This window comes from Gossypium raimondii, chromosome 3 (assembly GCF_025698545.1).
Source record: "Gossypium raimondii isolate GPD5lz chromosome 3, ASM2569854v1, whole genome shotgun sequence".
Lineage (NCBI taxonomy): Eukaryota > Viridiplantae > Streptophyta > Magnoliopsida > Malvales > Malvaceae > Gossypium > Gossypium raimondii.
Window position 1 is genome coordinate 57,949,484 of NC_068567.1, and position 13,748 is coordinate 57,963,231.

General features: G+C 36.0%; 3 protein-coding genes across 6 annotated transcripts; 2 read left to right on the top strand and 1 right to left on the bottom strand.

Annotated features, from left to right (window-relative positions):
* Positions 1–169: 169 nt before the first annotated feature.
* Positions 170–6,592, bottom strand: LOC105794956 (zinc finger CCCH domain-containing protein 40). Of its 2 annotated transcripts, none has more exons than XM_052628591.1 (12): positions 6,425–6,592; positions 6,008–6,284; positions 4,173–4,283; positions 3,844–3,877; positions 3,233–3,368; positions 3,075–3,131; positions 2,590–2,687; positions 2,416–2,487; positions 2,056–2,267; positions 901–1,091; positions 610–771; positions 170–467 (listed from the first exon to the last, which is right to left on the bottom strand). In XM_052628591.1, the coding sequence occupies exons 2-12, from the start codon at positions 6,132–6,134 to the stop codon at positions 417–419; spliced, it is 1,251 nt and encodes a 416-aa protein (XP_052484551.1). In that variant the 5' UTR covers positions 6,135–6,284; positions 6,425–6,592; the 3' UTR covers positions 170–416. The 2 variants fall into 2 exon arrangements, with proteins under 2 accessions (XP_052484551.1, XP_012479822.2); XM_012624368.2 differs by having other exon boundaries at positions 2,050–2,267.
* Positions 6,593–7,610: 1,018 nt separating this feature from the next.
* LOC105794953 (uncharacterized) lies at positions 7,611–11,069 on the top strand. 2 transcript variants are annotated; one of them, XM_052628590.1, is made up of 5 exons: positions 7,611–8,534; positions 9,342–9,488; positions 9,579–9,866; positions 10,009–10,221; positions 10,721–11,069. In XM_052628590.1, the coding sequence occupies exons 1-4, from the start codon at positions 7,722–7,724 to the stop codon at positions 10,117–10,119; spliced, it is 1,359 nt and encodes a 452-aa protein (XP_052484550.1). In that variant the 5' UTR covers positions 7,611–7,721; the 3' UTR covers positions 10,120–10,221; positions 10,721–11,069. The 2 variants fall into 2 exon arrangements, with proteins under 2 accessions (XP_052484550.1, XP_012479817.1); XM_012624363.2 differs by having other exon boundaries at positions 7,612–8,534; positions 9,342–9,866.
* Positions 11,070–11,183: 114 nt separating this feature from the next.
* LOC105794955 (uncharacterized) lies at positions 11,184–13,741 on the top strand. 2 transcript variants are annotated; one of them, XM_012624365.2, is made up of 3 exons: positions 11,184–12,769; positions 12,878–13,411; positions 13,488–13,741. In XM_012624365.2, exons 1-3 carry the CDS (start codon positions 11,987–11,989, stop codon positions 13,599–13,601), a joined length of 1,431 nt encoding a protein of 476 aa, XP_012479819.1. In that variant the 5' UTR covers positions 11,184–11,986; the 3' UTR covers positions 13,602–13,741. The 2 variants fall into 2 exon arrangements, with proteins under 2 accessions (XP_012479819.1, XP_012479820.1); XM_012624366.2 differs by having other exon boundaries at positions 13,494–13,741.
* Positions 13,742–13,748: the final 7 nt, after the last annotated feature.

The window sequence follows — 13,748 nt, forward strand, 5'->3', positions numbered from 1 at the left end:
TTGATTTTACATAAGAAAAATAAAAATTTCCGATATTATAGACTTCTCTTATGATATTTTAATAACTTACTAAATTATAAATGACAAAATGACCCACTTCAACCCATGTAAAAAGGTTATATACATTTTGTAAGATGGATGTTATAAATGGAGATAATGTGCATCAAACTTTAAATAAATTAATGATATTTTATTATTTTTAATGCGATTGTAGGACGTACTCAGGACTTACAGAAAATGATAAAAATAACAGCAACCAGCAGCTTTAACATAACCCAAATATATGACTATGGATATAATATTTATAATTTATATACATGAAACTCCAAAATAACTGGTTCCACCAACAATGGACTGAAAACCATGTTCCACAGACCCTACCTACCAAAATAGTATACACTTATCAATTCATACATTCAAATCACGTCCACTCTGTCAACATCTACATTCCGATCATTACCCTCATACTGCACGTCAATGCCACGCCATATCCCGGAAAATAAATAAATAGATCAATGTTCTTGATGAAATTGATAATGAGTATAACTCAGCAAGTCAAATAATCTATAGGGGCAATGTAGGCAAACGCTCAACGAAAGTATAACTAACCTGTGAGTAACCATTTTGGCGGATTGGAGGAGGCGGAGGAAGTAAAAATGGCAAGGCTGAGGCCTCAACCTTCTCTTCAACTTCCAGTATTTCGACATCATCAACTGCATGAGCTGCCATGCTTGTTAATGGCAATGAAAGAGAAGAACGTGCACCCTTTAGCTGCAAAATTGCATTGCAAACAATTGAAATTGTATACAAACATAGGAGGATTAGAGTCAGAGCAAGTGCACCCTTTATTAAAAAACCTTCCATTCACTAATTGTCGGGAAATGGAAAATAAAAGAGTACCTTGTCTGTAGTAGATGTCCTAACTGAAACTTTCTTTCCTTTCCTCGGCTTCTCATTACTTGCCAAGGGCACAGCACCGCTGTTTCCATTTTTCAGTGAACCATTTTCCTTGTCTATATTTGATTGACTAGGGCGTTCACTCCAACGAGACCGCTTTCCCAATCGGACAGTTTCTGCTTGAAGTGCTTTACCTTAGATTAAAACAGCAAAATATACAATAAATCAATCAGCACCATAAACAATAACACAAACATAATATGCCACGAAATTAATTGGAAAGCAAATTGACTTTGAAAAAGCAAGGACTCTATAGCAAAAGATAGAGCAAAACCATCAAGTTCTACATTAGTTTCTAAAATATCCCAGTAGTTTGATCTAGAAAAATAGGAAAGTTTCACTAAGAAAAGTGAAGCAAAGGCATAACTAAGGCTCCTTCCGTAGGTCCAAATAAAATAAAACCCCCTATAAACTAGATTAAAAATTTGGAAAAGGGTCAGCAGGTACAAGGCTGGACCAGCTGGTAATTTGGACTAACCAATTCCATGATCCAATGATACCACAGAATGATAGATAGACTTAAACTATTAAGAGTTAATCAATGCTTTTCTTTGCAGCAGTAAACAAATCAATAGAATTGCACATTCATGCTATATTACTGTATATAGTACCTGTAAACAATGTTATACAGTGTACTATATACAGTACTGTATAATCAGAGGGCAAGACAGGCAAGCAGTATTCTGTAACTCTATTGAGAAAACACTTCAAATTTATTGCTCAAAACAAGTCAAATAATTTCAGCTTTAGAGCAAAATAGTAGTACCAGTGGACTTTTCCTACGATTTATAGGTCACCGCATCATGTCATTTAAAGTTTTACATGCATGCCTTCAAATCTCAAATTTTCCATGAAAAAAATCTTGGTGTCAGTAGTCAGTTCAGAGTAATTTTCAGATAATAATCCTACTTATTTCAAGTAGGACTGAGGGATACAGCCTACAATAGAAGTTACATAACTTGGCATAAATGGAATGATGGAAAAGGTTAATATCAAACAGCATTATATGCAAGGATTAAGAAGCACTCAAATAATTTTGTAGATACTATGTGTTCCACACAACATTATATGAAGAAATATCAAACAAAATACCCTCACAAATGGGCCCTTCAGTGGTGTCCTTATTGGTCCACAGCCTTTTCTTGCTTGGAGAAGAATTACCCCTTGACACTTTGTGTGGATAGGATGTATGTAAGTGATTAGTCTCACCATCACTTACAATGTTGACATTGGAGTTCTCTTCATCACCACTGGTCCCAGAAATATGCAAGACAAGCTGTTCTCCTGACTTCTGCAATCGAGCTTGAGATCTACAAATTTACGTAAATATTAACTAATCAATAAAACCTACCAAAACCTAACAAGCACTAAATTAGATTTCAGAATCAGAAATGAGATAAGATGTATCAAATCCAATTGAGCTAACAAATAAGAAAATAGTATATCATAAAAGTTTACCTCCTCAGTTCATCTTCTATCTGTGAGCACCGGTTGTGTGCTTTGACAAACTTCTTGATTCTTGAAGTGATCCTGAACATTTTAGAAGTCCTGAGAAAATGTCTAACAGATGGACCATCCATCCACAAGGAACCGTTAGGCATATCATGTCTGTATCAGTACAGTTTTGCTTACTTTTTACATTGTTCTTTCTCTCGTTCTAATTGAGTATCAAGCTCCTCAATTTGAGAGGTAAGAGTCTCCGCTTCCTGAACTTTCTCTTCCACAAATGTCTACAAAAAGCAAGCATAGTATACAACTAAAAATCCATTTCAAAAAAGGCAAAGATAAAAGATGATCAATTAGAGGGATGGAATAAAGTCATTAATATCATATCAATAAAAGAAAACATGATTGATCATCCTATGACTTCGTTACAAGGCTAAGCTGTTCGGCTGAAATAATTAACAATCAAGAAGATAAAATACATTGTAGTTGGCTTTTCTTGCTCATGATTCACATGTTTATGAAACACATTGAAAATTAACTTCGATACCAAGAGCGAATATGTATGTGCTCATGTTGATATGTTGAGCTTTATTAAATAGACTTGCTATACAAACATCAGCAGCCATAACTGCAACCAACAAGCAAAAGCAATTAGGTAGATATTAACTGACCTCTAATTCATGTTTGCGGTTAATAAGCAAGTCAATATCCACGCGTACTTCCTTCAACTGAAAAGTCAAACATATGTTTATATATTACTTAAAGGGGAAAAAGGCGAGGGGGTAAAAAGATTAGATGTTATGATAGGAATAAACCAAAATCTTTAAACCTGATCCTCAAGAATGCTTTTGGAAGTAGAAGATGTGTTTCTCCCCTCTATAACTAGATCTTCCATCACATTTGGAATGTTCAAAGTTTCAGGAAAATCACTTTGTCCATCCAAACATTCTTTCTTCTTTCGATTTCTGTAAAAGGAAAATACAGCATTTTTAACTGAATCCATAAAAAAAGAAATAGAGACGTATATGATTTCAAATGACCACATAGTGCTTAGCTTCAGGGACCTTATTTGTAAATTCTTTAATCTGAAAACATCAAACTTCCCTTCCTCTAAACAAGGAGGGGAAAAAAACTATAAATAGGCTTATACCCATCCCCAAATTTAAGATAACATGCATAAAAGGATGTGCAGTAGGCCCTATCTAGTATCTACAGGTACAGTTTGCTGATAGTAATGACCCAACTCTTGATCCAGAAATATATCAGTCCCACCCTCAATATCCCACCTGGCTTCTGGATCAGTTTCCAACAAATTTGCCATGATATAGAAGCAAGGTAAGCAACGCTAATCCTATAAACCAACCAAACATAACAAAAGAAAATTTTCCAAAAAGAGAACTACTAAGGTAGTTTTACCATACAGGGTATGTTCTAAATTACCTCTTTTTGTCAATGGACCTCAAAGGGCTATATCCTGCAATTTTAAATTCCATTAGAGAATGTAAAACTCAACCAGATGGGAAAGTGAAGAATAAAGCAAAAATTGGAAACAGTGATACAGAGAATCAGCAAACCAAACATGATGAGTTAATAGCTACCCTTGAGTAATTTTTCAGAACTAATCAAGCCAATAGTAGGATTTATCACATTCATCTCAACCTCGTAATTTGTAAGCCAACAAATAATAAGTAATTGTGGAGAAGAAAGGGAAAGCAGGGGAGCGACATAGCAATATAGAAATAATAGGTTTTGAGGATAGAATTTCTAACTTTGAGATGTCTGTTGGTCCCTCACATATCTTGCAGGAGAATATCTTCGCTTAGGAGATAGCCTTCTGTCAAGCTTATCCCTCAGGTCACCATCTCGAAAGTTTCTTTTACCTGGAAATGACAAATAAATTAGCATTGGGAACACAAACTACTCAAGATAATTAAACTACTTCAGTTAAAACAACCACAGGCCAAACACAATCAATTTTAAGCTTACCATCAAAAGGAACAATATGAGAAACATTACATAGAACAATAATACTGCCTTCTTGCCAGTTTCAAAGGGAGGGAAAATTAGTGTCCTCAGATTTGAATAGAAAAGGAAAACCTGTATTGTAGCCTATATCATTGAGATTACTGTCGAATAATAGGACTGGAAAAAAGATAGTCACGTCCCATCCCATCTGATTGTTGAGCAATAAGAAATATATGAATTCTGAATCGAATGCTAGGATAGATTTCTCTCCAAACCCATATATAAGACATATAGTAATTTGCCTTATACGCAATATTAATAGGTTTATTCTGAATGTGTCCCAAGAAATTTGCATTCTTTCCCCATGCAAGAAATCCGTTCACAATGTCATTGAAGCGGAAGCAAAGTATTATGTTTTACATCACATACTCCAGCAATATGCAACCTGAGGAAGTTATGACAGATTACAGTTGAGAGTTGCACATCAAATCTGCTTCTCATCTCAATACTTTGTACAAACACATGTTCCGAGAAAACCTAGTACAGAACCTTCCTCAATGCCTGCTTGTTTCATGGATGCATAATGAAAAACCAAGATATAGCTGAGCAGGAAAAAATACCAAAACCAGCTCTAAGATTTACCAACCAGCACAATCCTATCTGAAGAAAGACAATACTAACCCTGTCAGTGGATACTTTATTTAAGCAGAAATAGCCAGGTTGCTGACATAATGGAAAATAAGTCCCCAGAAGATGTGTAATTATAAGTTAAAAAACTGTCAACAACTGGGATTACACTTATGTTTATACGGCAAGTTGATCTGATTTGAAAAAAATCAACTATTTGTTACAGAGAATAGGCACCCAAGCCCATGAGAATTTTAGATGAGAGAGAAACAATGGGCATTAAACATAAGACCAATTAAAAATAATATGACAAACATATATGTCAAGTGTCAACATAGAAAAAAGAAGACAAAAGGAACACAATTTAAGTAGTTCTGCCTTTCCAATATAATAACTTCGAACCTATTATCAACAAAAAATGAGGGTTGCAACAATAACAGTTTCAGTGCACAAGCAAGGAAACACAAACAACATTTTTTTTAGTTCAGAAATAGACAGTAGACACATGATGAATTTGATTTTCATAGAGCTAAAGATAATTGTTCCTATAGAATTTAGAGTATTAACCACAAGGCATTAGCATTCACAAGCAAGCACAAAACTTAAAGTTTAAACATCTCAATCTGTGTAACTACATGCACTCACTGATGGAAAGTGCCTCTACCGCAGAGAGAACAAACTTTTTTAAGTCAGCAGGAAAAACATTACAAAGGTATTTCCTAAAATAAACTAAAATCCAGCAAACACTTGAAACATATTTATTAACATCTAGCTTTGCTATCAACTCTCACTTTCCATTCACATGCTCTCTAAAAAGTCTAAAATCACGTCTATAAACTTGCATAAATTTTGAAGGCATAAAAGAAACTCAGAAAGGCATATGAAGCAAGAACACAAAATCCAAATTCAAAAGCAAATTAAACAATCATCCCAATGAGCATAGTAAAATCAACAACTAAAAGTGATGGAGAGATCAAATTACGGCTCAAAAGTGAGAAAAAAAAACTATTACCGCCATAAGAACCGGAAAACCCCCGGAGGTCAGCATCTCCATGTGCAAAGGAGCAACTCTGGCGCGAACAGTGTCCCCTCTGATACAATACGCACAGCTTCGTTTTGAAAAGCTTCCTTTCCACCATTTTGAATTTGCACCAGATAACCAATGAACAAAAAGCATAAACAGAAGTTCCAATATATTTGAAAAAACCGTGAATCTTTTCAAAAAAAAAAGGGGGGGCGAAAATGCAAACGGTGTGATAAATAAACGCGAACGTCGTGAATCCTTAATCCTGCATATGAAATAAACAATCGTAAGTTGAATTAAAAGGCGTTGCAAAAAAAAATGGAATTAATTCAGTAACAATAGAAACAAACACCGATACTACTACTATTTCTACAACTAACAAAATGAAGAAAAAAATATTCTTACTGTCGTTTCTAGGGCTTTAACATGTAATTGAGAGGCCAAAAATACGATCGATGTGAGGCCGATAGCGAAGCTGTGAGTGAAGAAGAAGATTGAACCCTAGCACGGAGAGAGAGAAGAAAGACTGTGGAGTTGGATGAGTTTTTCGTGGGTAAAACCACAAAGGCTGAATTCAATCATTTATGGGCTAAAGGCCCATTTTCTCGAAACTACAAAAGGATTAGAATGATTCTAGTTCTAGATATGCTATTTCAAAACTGCCCGGCCATGAAATGAATAGCCTCACGAGCTAATTGGAAACCTTTTGAAAGTTTGAGAGCCACACCAGTAAATATATTTTTAGGTTAAAAGCGTATTTGGTCCCTCTATTAAGCAAATTGGTTTCTCCTAAAAAAAATTCAAAGTAATTTAATTCATGTTAATTTTGAAAATGAATAAATTTAGCAATCAAAGTTTATAAATTCTGTTAATTTATTCATTTGACAATTTTAGAAAACTAAATTTGTGATTATTCCAATTAAAATCATGTAATATTGAAGAAAGTGAAGTGTTAATGTCGAGATTAATTTTCCTAAATGGCCACTTTTGAAATTGATATGAATTAAATTACTCTAATTTTCCTAACAAAAATATTCAATATAAAAATTGAGAACGAGGAAAGATGGTTTTACCTATGCTTGGAAACCTGAAATCTAAGTTTTTGTTTTTCTCCAGTTAAATTATGCTATTAATCTCTATACTTTTTAAAATTTATGGATTTAATCTTTATACTTTAATTTAGTCATTTTTAATCTTTGTAGTTTTCAATTTTAAATTCCAGTCATCATTAAATAATAACTGTTAAATTTATTAAGTTAAGTTCTACCATTTCCAAAATCTAATGTGACAAAGATATTAACATATATGTAATTCCATATTAATTTGTTATTTCCACATATCACTCATTAAAATTATAGTTAATGCATTAACGATAGTCATTTGCATTAATACAGAAATTTCAAAATTTAAAAGGTACAACAAAACTAAAATTTTTAAAATTCGAAAAGTGCAGGGATTAAGATTGACCAATTTGAAATGTACAGGGATTGAAATTGATCAAATTCAGGAACATGGACTAAATCACAACTTTCGTAAAGGACATTGACTAATAACAAAATTTAACCTTTTCCTCCCCTTAAACAATCGGCTCTTCGAGGAAAAAGAAAGCATTTCAAAGAAAACTCGCGATCCATATACTGGTACTTTGCAGAAATCAGATCGCCGAGTTCATCCCATTTCTACTAATCTTACAATCCTTTAAATGTTCTTCAAGCGTAGTAAGAAACCCTTAATCAACTCGTCTTCCACTTCCAATCCTTTGCTTTTTTACTTAAACAAAATGCTTAAATTTATCAAGTTAAGTCCCTCTCGGATCAAAGATCTTCTTTTGATAGTTTCCCTTTCCATTTCCCTTTTCCTCGTCTTCCTCCACCCCCAAACCCCTCTCCCACTCGCCGTAACCGCCCCATCCCGTTCCCCCACGCGCCGCCACCACCTCCTGTTCTCCATTGCTTCCTCAGCCGGCTCTTTCCCCCGCCGGAGCTCCTACATTCGCCTTTGGTACACTCCACGCGACACCCGCGCCATTGCTTTCCTCGATCAACGGTTATCTTCTTCAGTCGGCCCTAATCTCCCTCCTGTTGTCGTGTCTGGCGATACTAGGTCGTTCCCTTACACCTTCAAGAGCGGTCTCCGTTCAGCTATACGCGTGGCACGTGTGGTCAAAGAAGCGGTTGACCGTAACGAAAAGGGGATCAGGTGGTTCGTGTTCGGGGACGATGACACCGTTTTCGTGGTCGACAATTTGGTCAAAGTGCTGTCGAAGTACGATCACGACAAGTGGTACTACGTCGGGAGCAATTCGGAGAGTTACGAGCAAAATTTGAAGTACTCTTTCGACATGGCGTTTGGTGGGGGAGGGTTCGCTATCAGTTACTCACTGGGGAAGGTTTTAGCTAGGGTCTTGGACTCTTGCTTGATGAGGTACGCTCACTTGTACGGAAGCGATTCTAGGATTTGGTCTTGTTTGGTTGAGCTTGGCGTAGGTTTGACTCATGAACCTGGCTTCCATCAGGTAAATTTAAAGATTTTAAAGATGCTGATCTTAGGATTTAGGGCTTAGTATATGGAGTTTTATGATTGGATTGTAACATTAGTTGGTGTATTAATTGAAAGTTTTAGCGTACGTGATCAAAGAGAGTGACTGTTGGATAGATAGAAGAGTTTTTTTTTTTTTTTGAGGGTATTATAGAAGAGTTTTGTTTGCTTGAAAAAGGGTGTGTTTTCTTTCCCTTTTTTTAGAAGTTATAAAATTTTCTTTTGCAATTACCGCAGGATAATCTCTGTTGTTCATTGCAAAATTGCTATCTGAATTTCTCTGAGAAAATAGCCAGTATTTATGGTGGGGTTTTAATGGTTTTTCTATATAGTATAGATGAGCTATCACTGAATTTCAGAACAATTTTTTAAAGACAGAATGCAAGTGCCGGATAGTGATTGAACCATGGCTCAAAGCCACGACCTGATCTCTTTTGATTTTAGCTCCTAAATTCCCCACTAGCCTTATAGATTCAAGTTCTATTCCGAGGCATTTTTATTGCTTGAGCTGCTACTGGATTCCCCTTCAATTCTAACAGGATACATACTTGGCCCCATATAACAGATCATGTAAGAAAATATGGTTTGGATATTTCGAAAGAGGCTTAAAGCTGCGTGGTATATTGATTTTGAGTTTTCACTGATATTATGCTGTTTGGGACCTGTACGCAGATTTAACTAGAGGCCACTGCTTGATTGATTTCAGCTTAGATGCTGTGACAATTATATTTTTAGTTTGGTTGAAATGAAACTATCAGCTTATTTGTTGAATTATTTTCTCCAGGTTGATGTGCGGGGTAGTTTTTTTGGGATGCTTACAGCACACCCATTATCACCTCTTGTGTCTCTTCATCACTTGGATGCTATGGATCCAATCTTCCCAAATATGGACAGGACTCGAGCTCTGGAGCACTTGTTTAAAGCTGTGAAGGTTGATTCTTCAAGGATTTTGCAGCAAACTGTCTGCTATGATCATTTTAACTCATTGACCGTTTCCGTTGCATGGGGTTATGCAGTTCAGATTTATGAGGGCAACCAACTCCTCCCTGATCTCCTTTCAGTGCAGAAAACTTTTTCTCCGTGGAAGAGAGGTGCAAGAGTTGAGGATCACTTTATGTTCAATACAAGAGAATATCCTAGAAATTCATGTCAAAGACCACTAGTATTTTTCCTAAAAAGTGTTGCATCGAACAAAAATGTTGTCTGGAGCAATTATACCAGGCATTCTGATGGGAAGTGCTTAAGACCAGATGCTATAAAGAACCTCAAAGAAGTCAAAGTGGTCTCTCCAGAGCTTGATATTGAGCAGGTATGAGTGAACTGATGTTTGGCCTTTGAAATTTTCAACTTTAAGCCATGTTATTATATTGTCAACATTCTTGTACCTTTCCTGTTTTTTATGTTCTTGTCACTGAAATTATTGTCGCCGCAAATTTGCCCCTCTATTCCAGATGATGGCTCCTCGTCGGCAGTGTTGTGAGATTTCATCTTCACATGACGAATCAATGATTATCAACATAAAAAATTGTGGAGTTGATGAATTGATTTCTATGGATGTCTAACCCATCTGTCAGGATAACTGCTGTCGTGGAAAAACTGAAGCACAAGAAAAAGCATGCGGAACTTCAGTGAGCTTTTTCTCAATTCATGCTGTTAACTATGAGGTAGTTTTTGTTGTTTTATATGTACGTTTGTTGAAATGAATGGCTTTAATCTAACCTCTTTGCTCTGAAAATTCAAAATTTTTTGCAATGTTTCCCATATAGTTGCTAAAGGTGTAGTTGTTGTTAGTGGATGTGAAAACTGCCCATTTCCATTTTAAGTGTAATCATCACATGCAAGTTTTCTGAATGATGGCTTGTTGGGAAGGTTGAGGCCTAGGTTCTCTCCTAGATTATTCTAGGTTTAAGTCCCACCATGTGTGGGCACTGTCCGGATTTATTCTGGCCTAGGTCTGGATACATTCCAGTTTTTAGTCCGTTATGCTTTGTAGTGAGTTGATTCTGGTTCTAGTCGATTGAACATGTATTATTTGTGATTTGTACTTGTAAACTCCCTCAAAAATAAAGTTTCTGAATGATTGACATATCTAAGCCTTGTGAGAAAATGTATTTTATGTATAACACAGTTGCATTTTCTAATGGCTTCCATTCATTATCTCAGGAGAGGAAAATGGAAATTCGTGACTAAAAGCTGACCTTTGACATTTTGTTTTAGCATTGAGTGACCACGACCTCGAATATTGAGTAGCGGAATGTCCCTTTGATGAAACGGAAACAGATACCATCTTACCATCAAAGAGTTTAGTAAAACAGTGACTAACAATGTGACTACTACTTGTTAAAGTGATACCTTCAGAATTGATCAAAGGAGCTATCAGGTATGTAAACAAAGATGAAAAAACCAATGATTTTTTTTACACATCATGGAAAAATTCCATACTGATTACCATCCCTGTATGTTATCTTGTGAAACAAATGAAGTTTTCATGAAATGTGAACAATTTTTATTATATGCTTAATGACCAGATCATGTTTTTTTTTTTTTTTTTTTTCTGTGGAGAGAATTCCATATTGTTTAAAGTCTCTTTCAGGATTTTTAGTTCAACCATATCCTTCACGTTCTATGTTCTTTCATTAAAATTTCCAATTGCCTTTTTGTAAATCGACTGGTATATTTGCAAATGGCTTTTGCACCAAATTTTTTGTTTTGATTGTAGTTTTTATTTTCTCGCATGGCACCCTTGTTTTATGCTTTTGGAATGCCTAGATTTGTGCTGATAAGATGGAATAAAGAAAGATTGTCATCAGTTTTCACTACTTTTAAGCTAATATTAGTACTCGATTAAGTGTATCGAAAAAAAGGAAAACCGTGGTACGTGAAATGAGCTAATGATCTTTTTCATTATTGATTTTTAAATTGTAAATAGATTATTTATTTGTTAATATAAATATCAATGGGTGTTTGCATTTTCAAGGGAAACGAATGTTGAAAATATCAAAAAAGGTTCAAAATTATAATGACTTTTAATTTTTAATAAAATTTATAAACGAGAAGTGTGTGAATTTCATTTACAAATATTTTTAAAAAAATTATAAATACAATCATAAATAATATATTCAAATAACTATAAAATTATTTGTGGTTTCACATTGGTTAATAAAATTTGGTGGCTAATATCAACCAACACTTGAACTACTATTATCAAACAAAGACTAACGTTAAACAAACAAAAGAAGCCATGCCTTCTATTCGGGTTGGATTGAACTTTTTTGTCTTTGGCGGCCTACCCCCCATGCTTTTATTGCTTCTTCCTCCACATATCACCATGTAACTTTAACTGTACCCCGTTGATTAAGTTACAAAACCAGCTTTATAAAATAAAATCTTTGTGCTTTAAACACAACATTCATCATCATTAGTGCGAAAATGCAGCTTTTTGTGTTCATCTCCAAAACCCAATCTTCTTCTCATCTCATGAACTTCATTTTGATCTCATCTTCTGTTTGTGTCACCTATCTTGTTGTATCGGTTTTGTTACTCAACGGCTCGAAGCCGCTGTCTCTGCGTGCGTATTCTTCTTACCAAGATGTTAATACACCGACGACAGTGGAGCATATTGTTTTTGGGATAGCTTCGAATCAGAAATCGTGGACGAAACGGAAGGAGTATGTTAAGTTATGGTGGAAGCCTAGTCAAATGCGAGGATGTTTGTTCCTTGAAAGCATGCCTTCTAATGCAACTTTAATGGATGTTGATGATGTTACTCTGCCTCCTATATGCATTTCGGAGGATACTTCGAGGTTTCGTTACACTTACAGGGGTGGTCTTAGATCGGCGATCCGTGTAGCACGTGTGGTTTCGGAGACAGTTGCTCTTAACTATCCTAATGTAAGGTGGTATGTTTTTGGGGATGATGACACAGTTTTCTTTCCGGAGAACTTGGCAAAGACACTTTCTAAATACGATCATCGGCTTTGGTACTACATCGGGGCTGGCTCGGAGATTTATGAACAGAACAGGATTTTCGGGTTCGGAATGGCATTCGGGGGAGCAGGCTTTGCTATAAGTTACCCACTGGCTAAAGTTTTGGCTAAAGTTTTCGATTCATGTATAGAACGCTATCCTCATCTCTACGGAAGTGATTCCAGGGTCTACTCTTGCTTGACGGAGCTCGGTGTAGGCTTGACACGTGAACCCGGCTTTCATCAGGTAACAATCAAGTTCCAATACCTGCAATGTTACATTCATCTTATTAGCTGTAAGAATTCGGTTCAAACTTTGTTTAAACCATTATATTTATGTTTGAATTCCAACCAGTTTGATGTTCGGGGTAATGCATTCGGTCTATTGGCTGCTCATCCATTGACACCATTGGTATCACTCCATCACATAGATCATATAGACCCAATATTCCCTAATATGACAACATCCAAGGCAATGCAACATTTACTCCATGCAGCAAACGTTGATCCTCAGCGGATTTTGCAACAAACGGTCTGCTACGATCGTTGGTCTTCATGGACTGTTTCGGTTTCGTGGGGCTATGCCATTCAAGCATACAGCAAACCTGTTTCTTTACCAGATGTTCTCCCTGTGCCAGAAACATTCAGGCAATGGAAACGGGGAAATGTGTTGGCAGGAGTGTACACATTTAACACCAAAAAATTCCACCCACACCCTTGCCAGAGACCCACAATCTTCTATTTAAACAGTGTATCTTCTACCAAGCACGGAATAATCGAGACTGTTTACAATAAATCTCACGAAGATTGCACGGTTTTCATGGATCCAACGCGGAAACTCGAAGAAATCCGAGTTTTCACTAAGAAACTAGACCTTAACCACAAGCAGGTACCATGCTAATATCTCTTTTGAATGCTGTTTATAATTGCAAGTAAGGCTTATGTCATGTTTTCTTGGTACTTAGATGCAGGCACCGAGAAGGCATTGTTGTGACGTGTTACCGTCTAAATCCGGCAAAGTTTTGGATGTTGCGATACGGGAATGCGGTGAAGATGAACTGATTTACATGCATGCATAGATGTTTAATTTCAGACGGTGTTAATGGGTATATTCTTAAATGTCATATGTTGCTGGCATGCGGTGAAAGTTCAAAGTATTGTAGTATTTTTGAACTTGGCCTTAATTCATCATTGAATTCGAGCAGCTTGTGACTACGAATATTTCG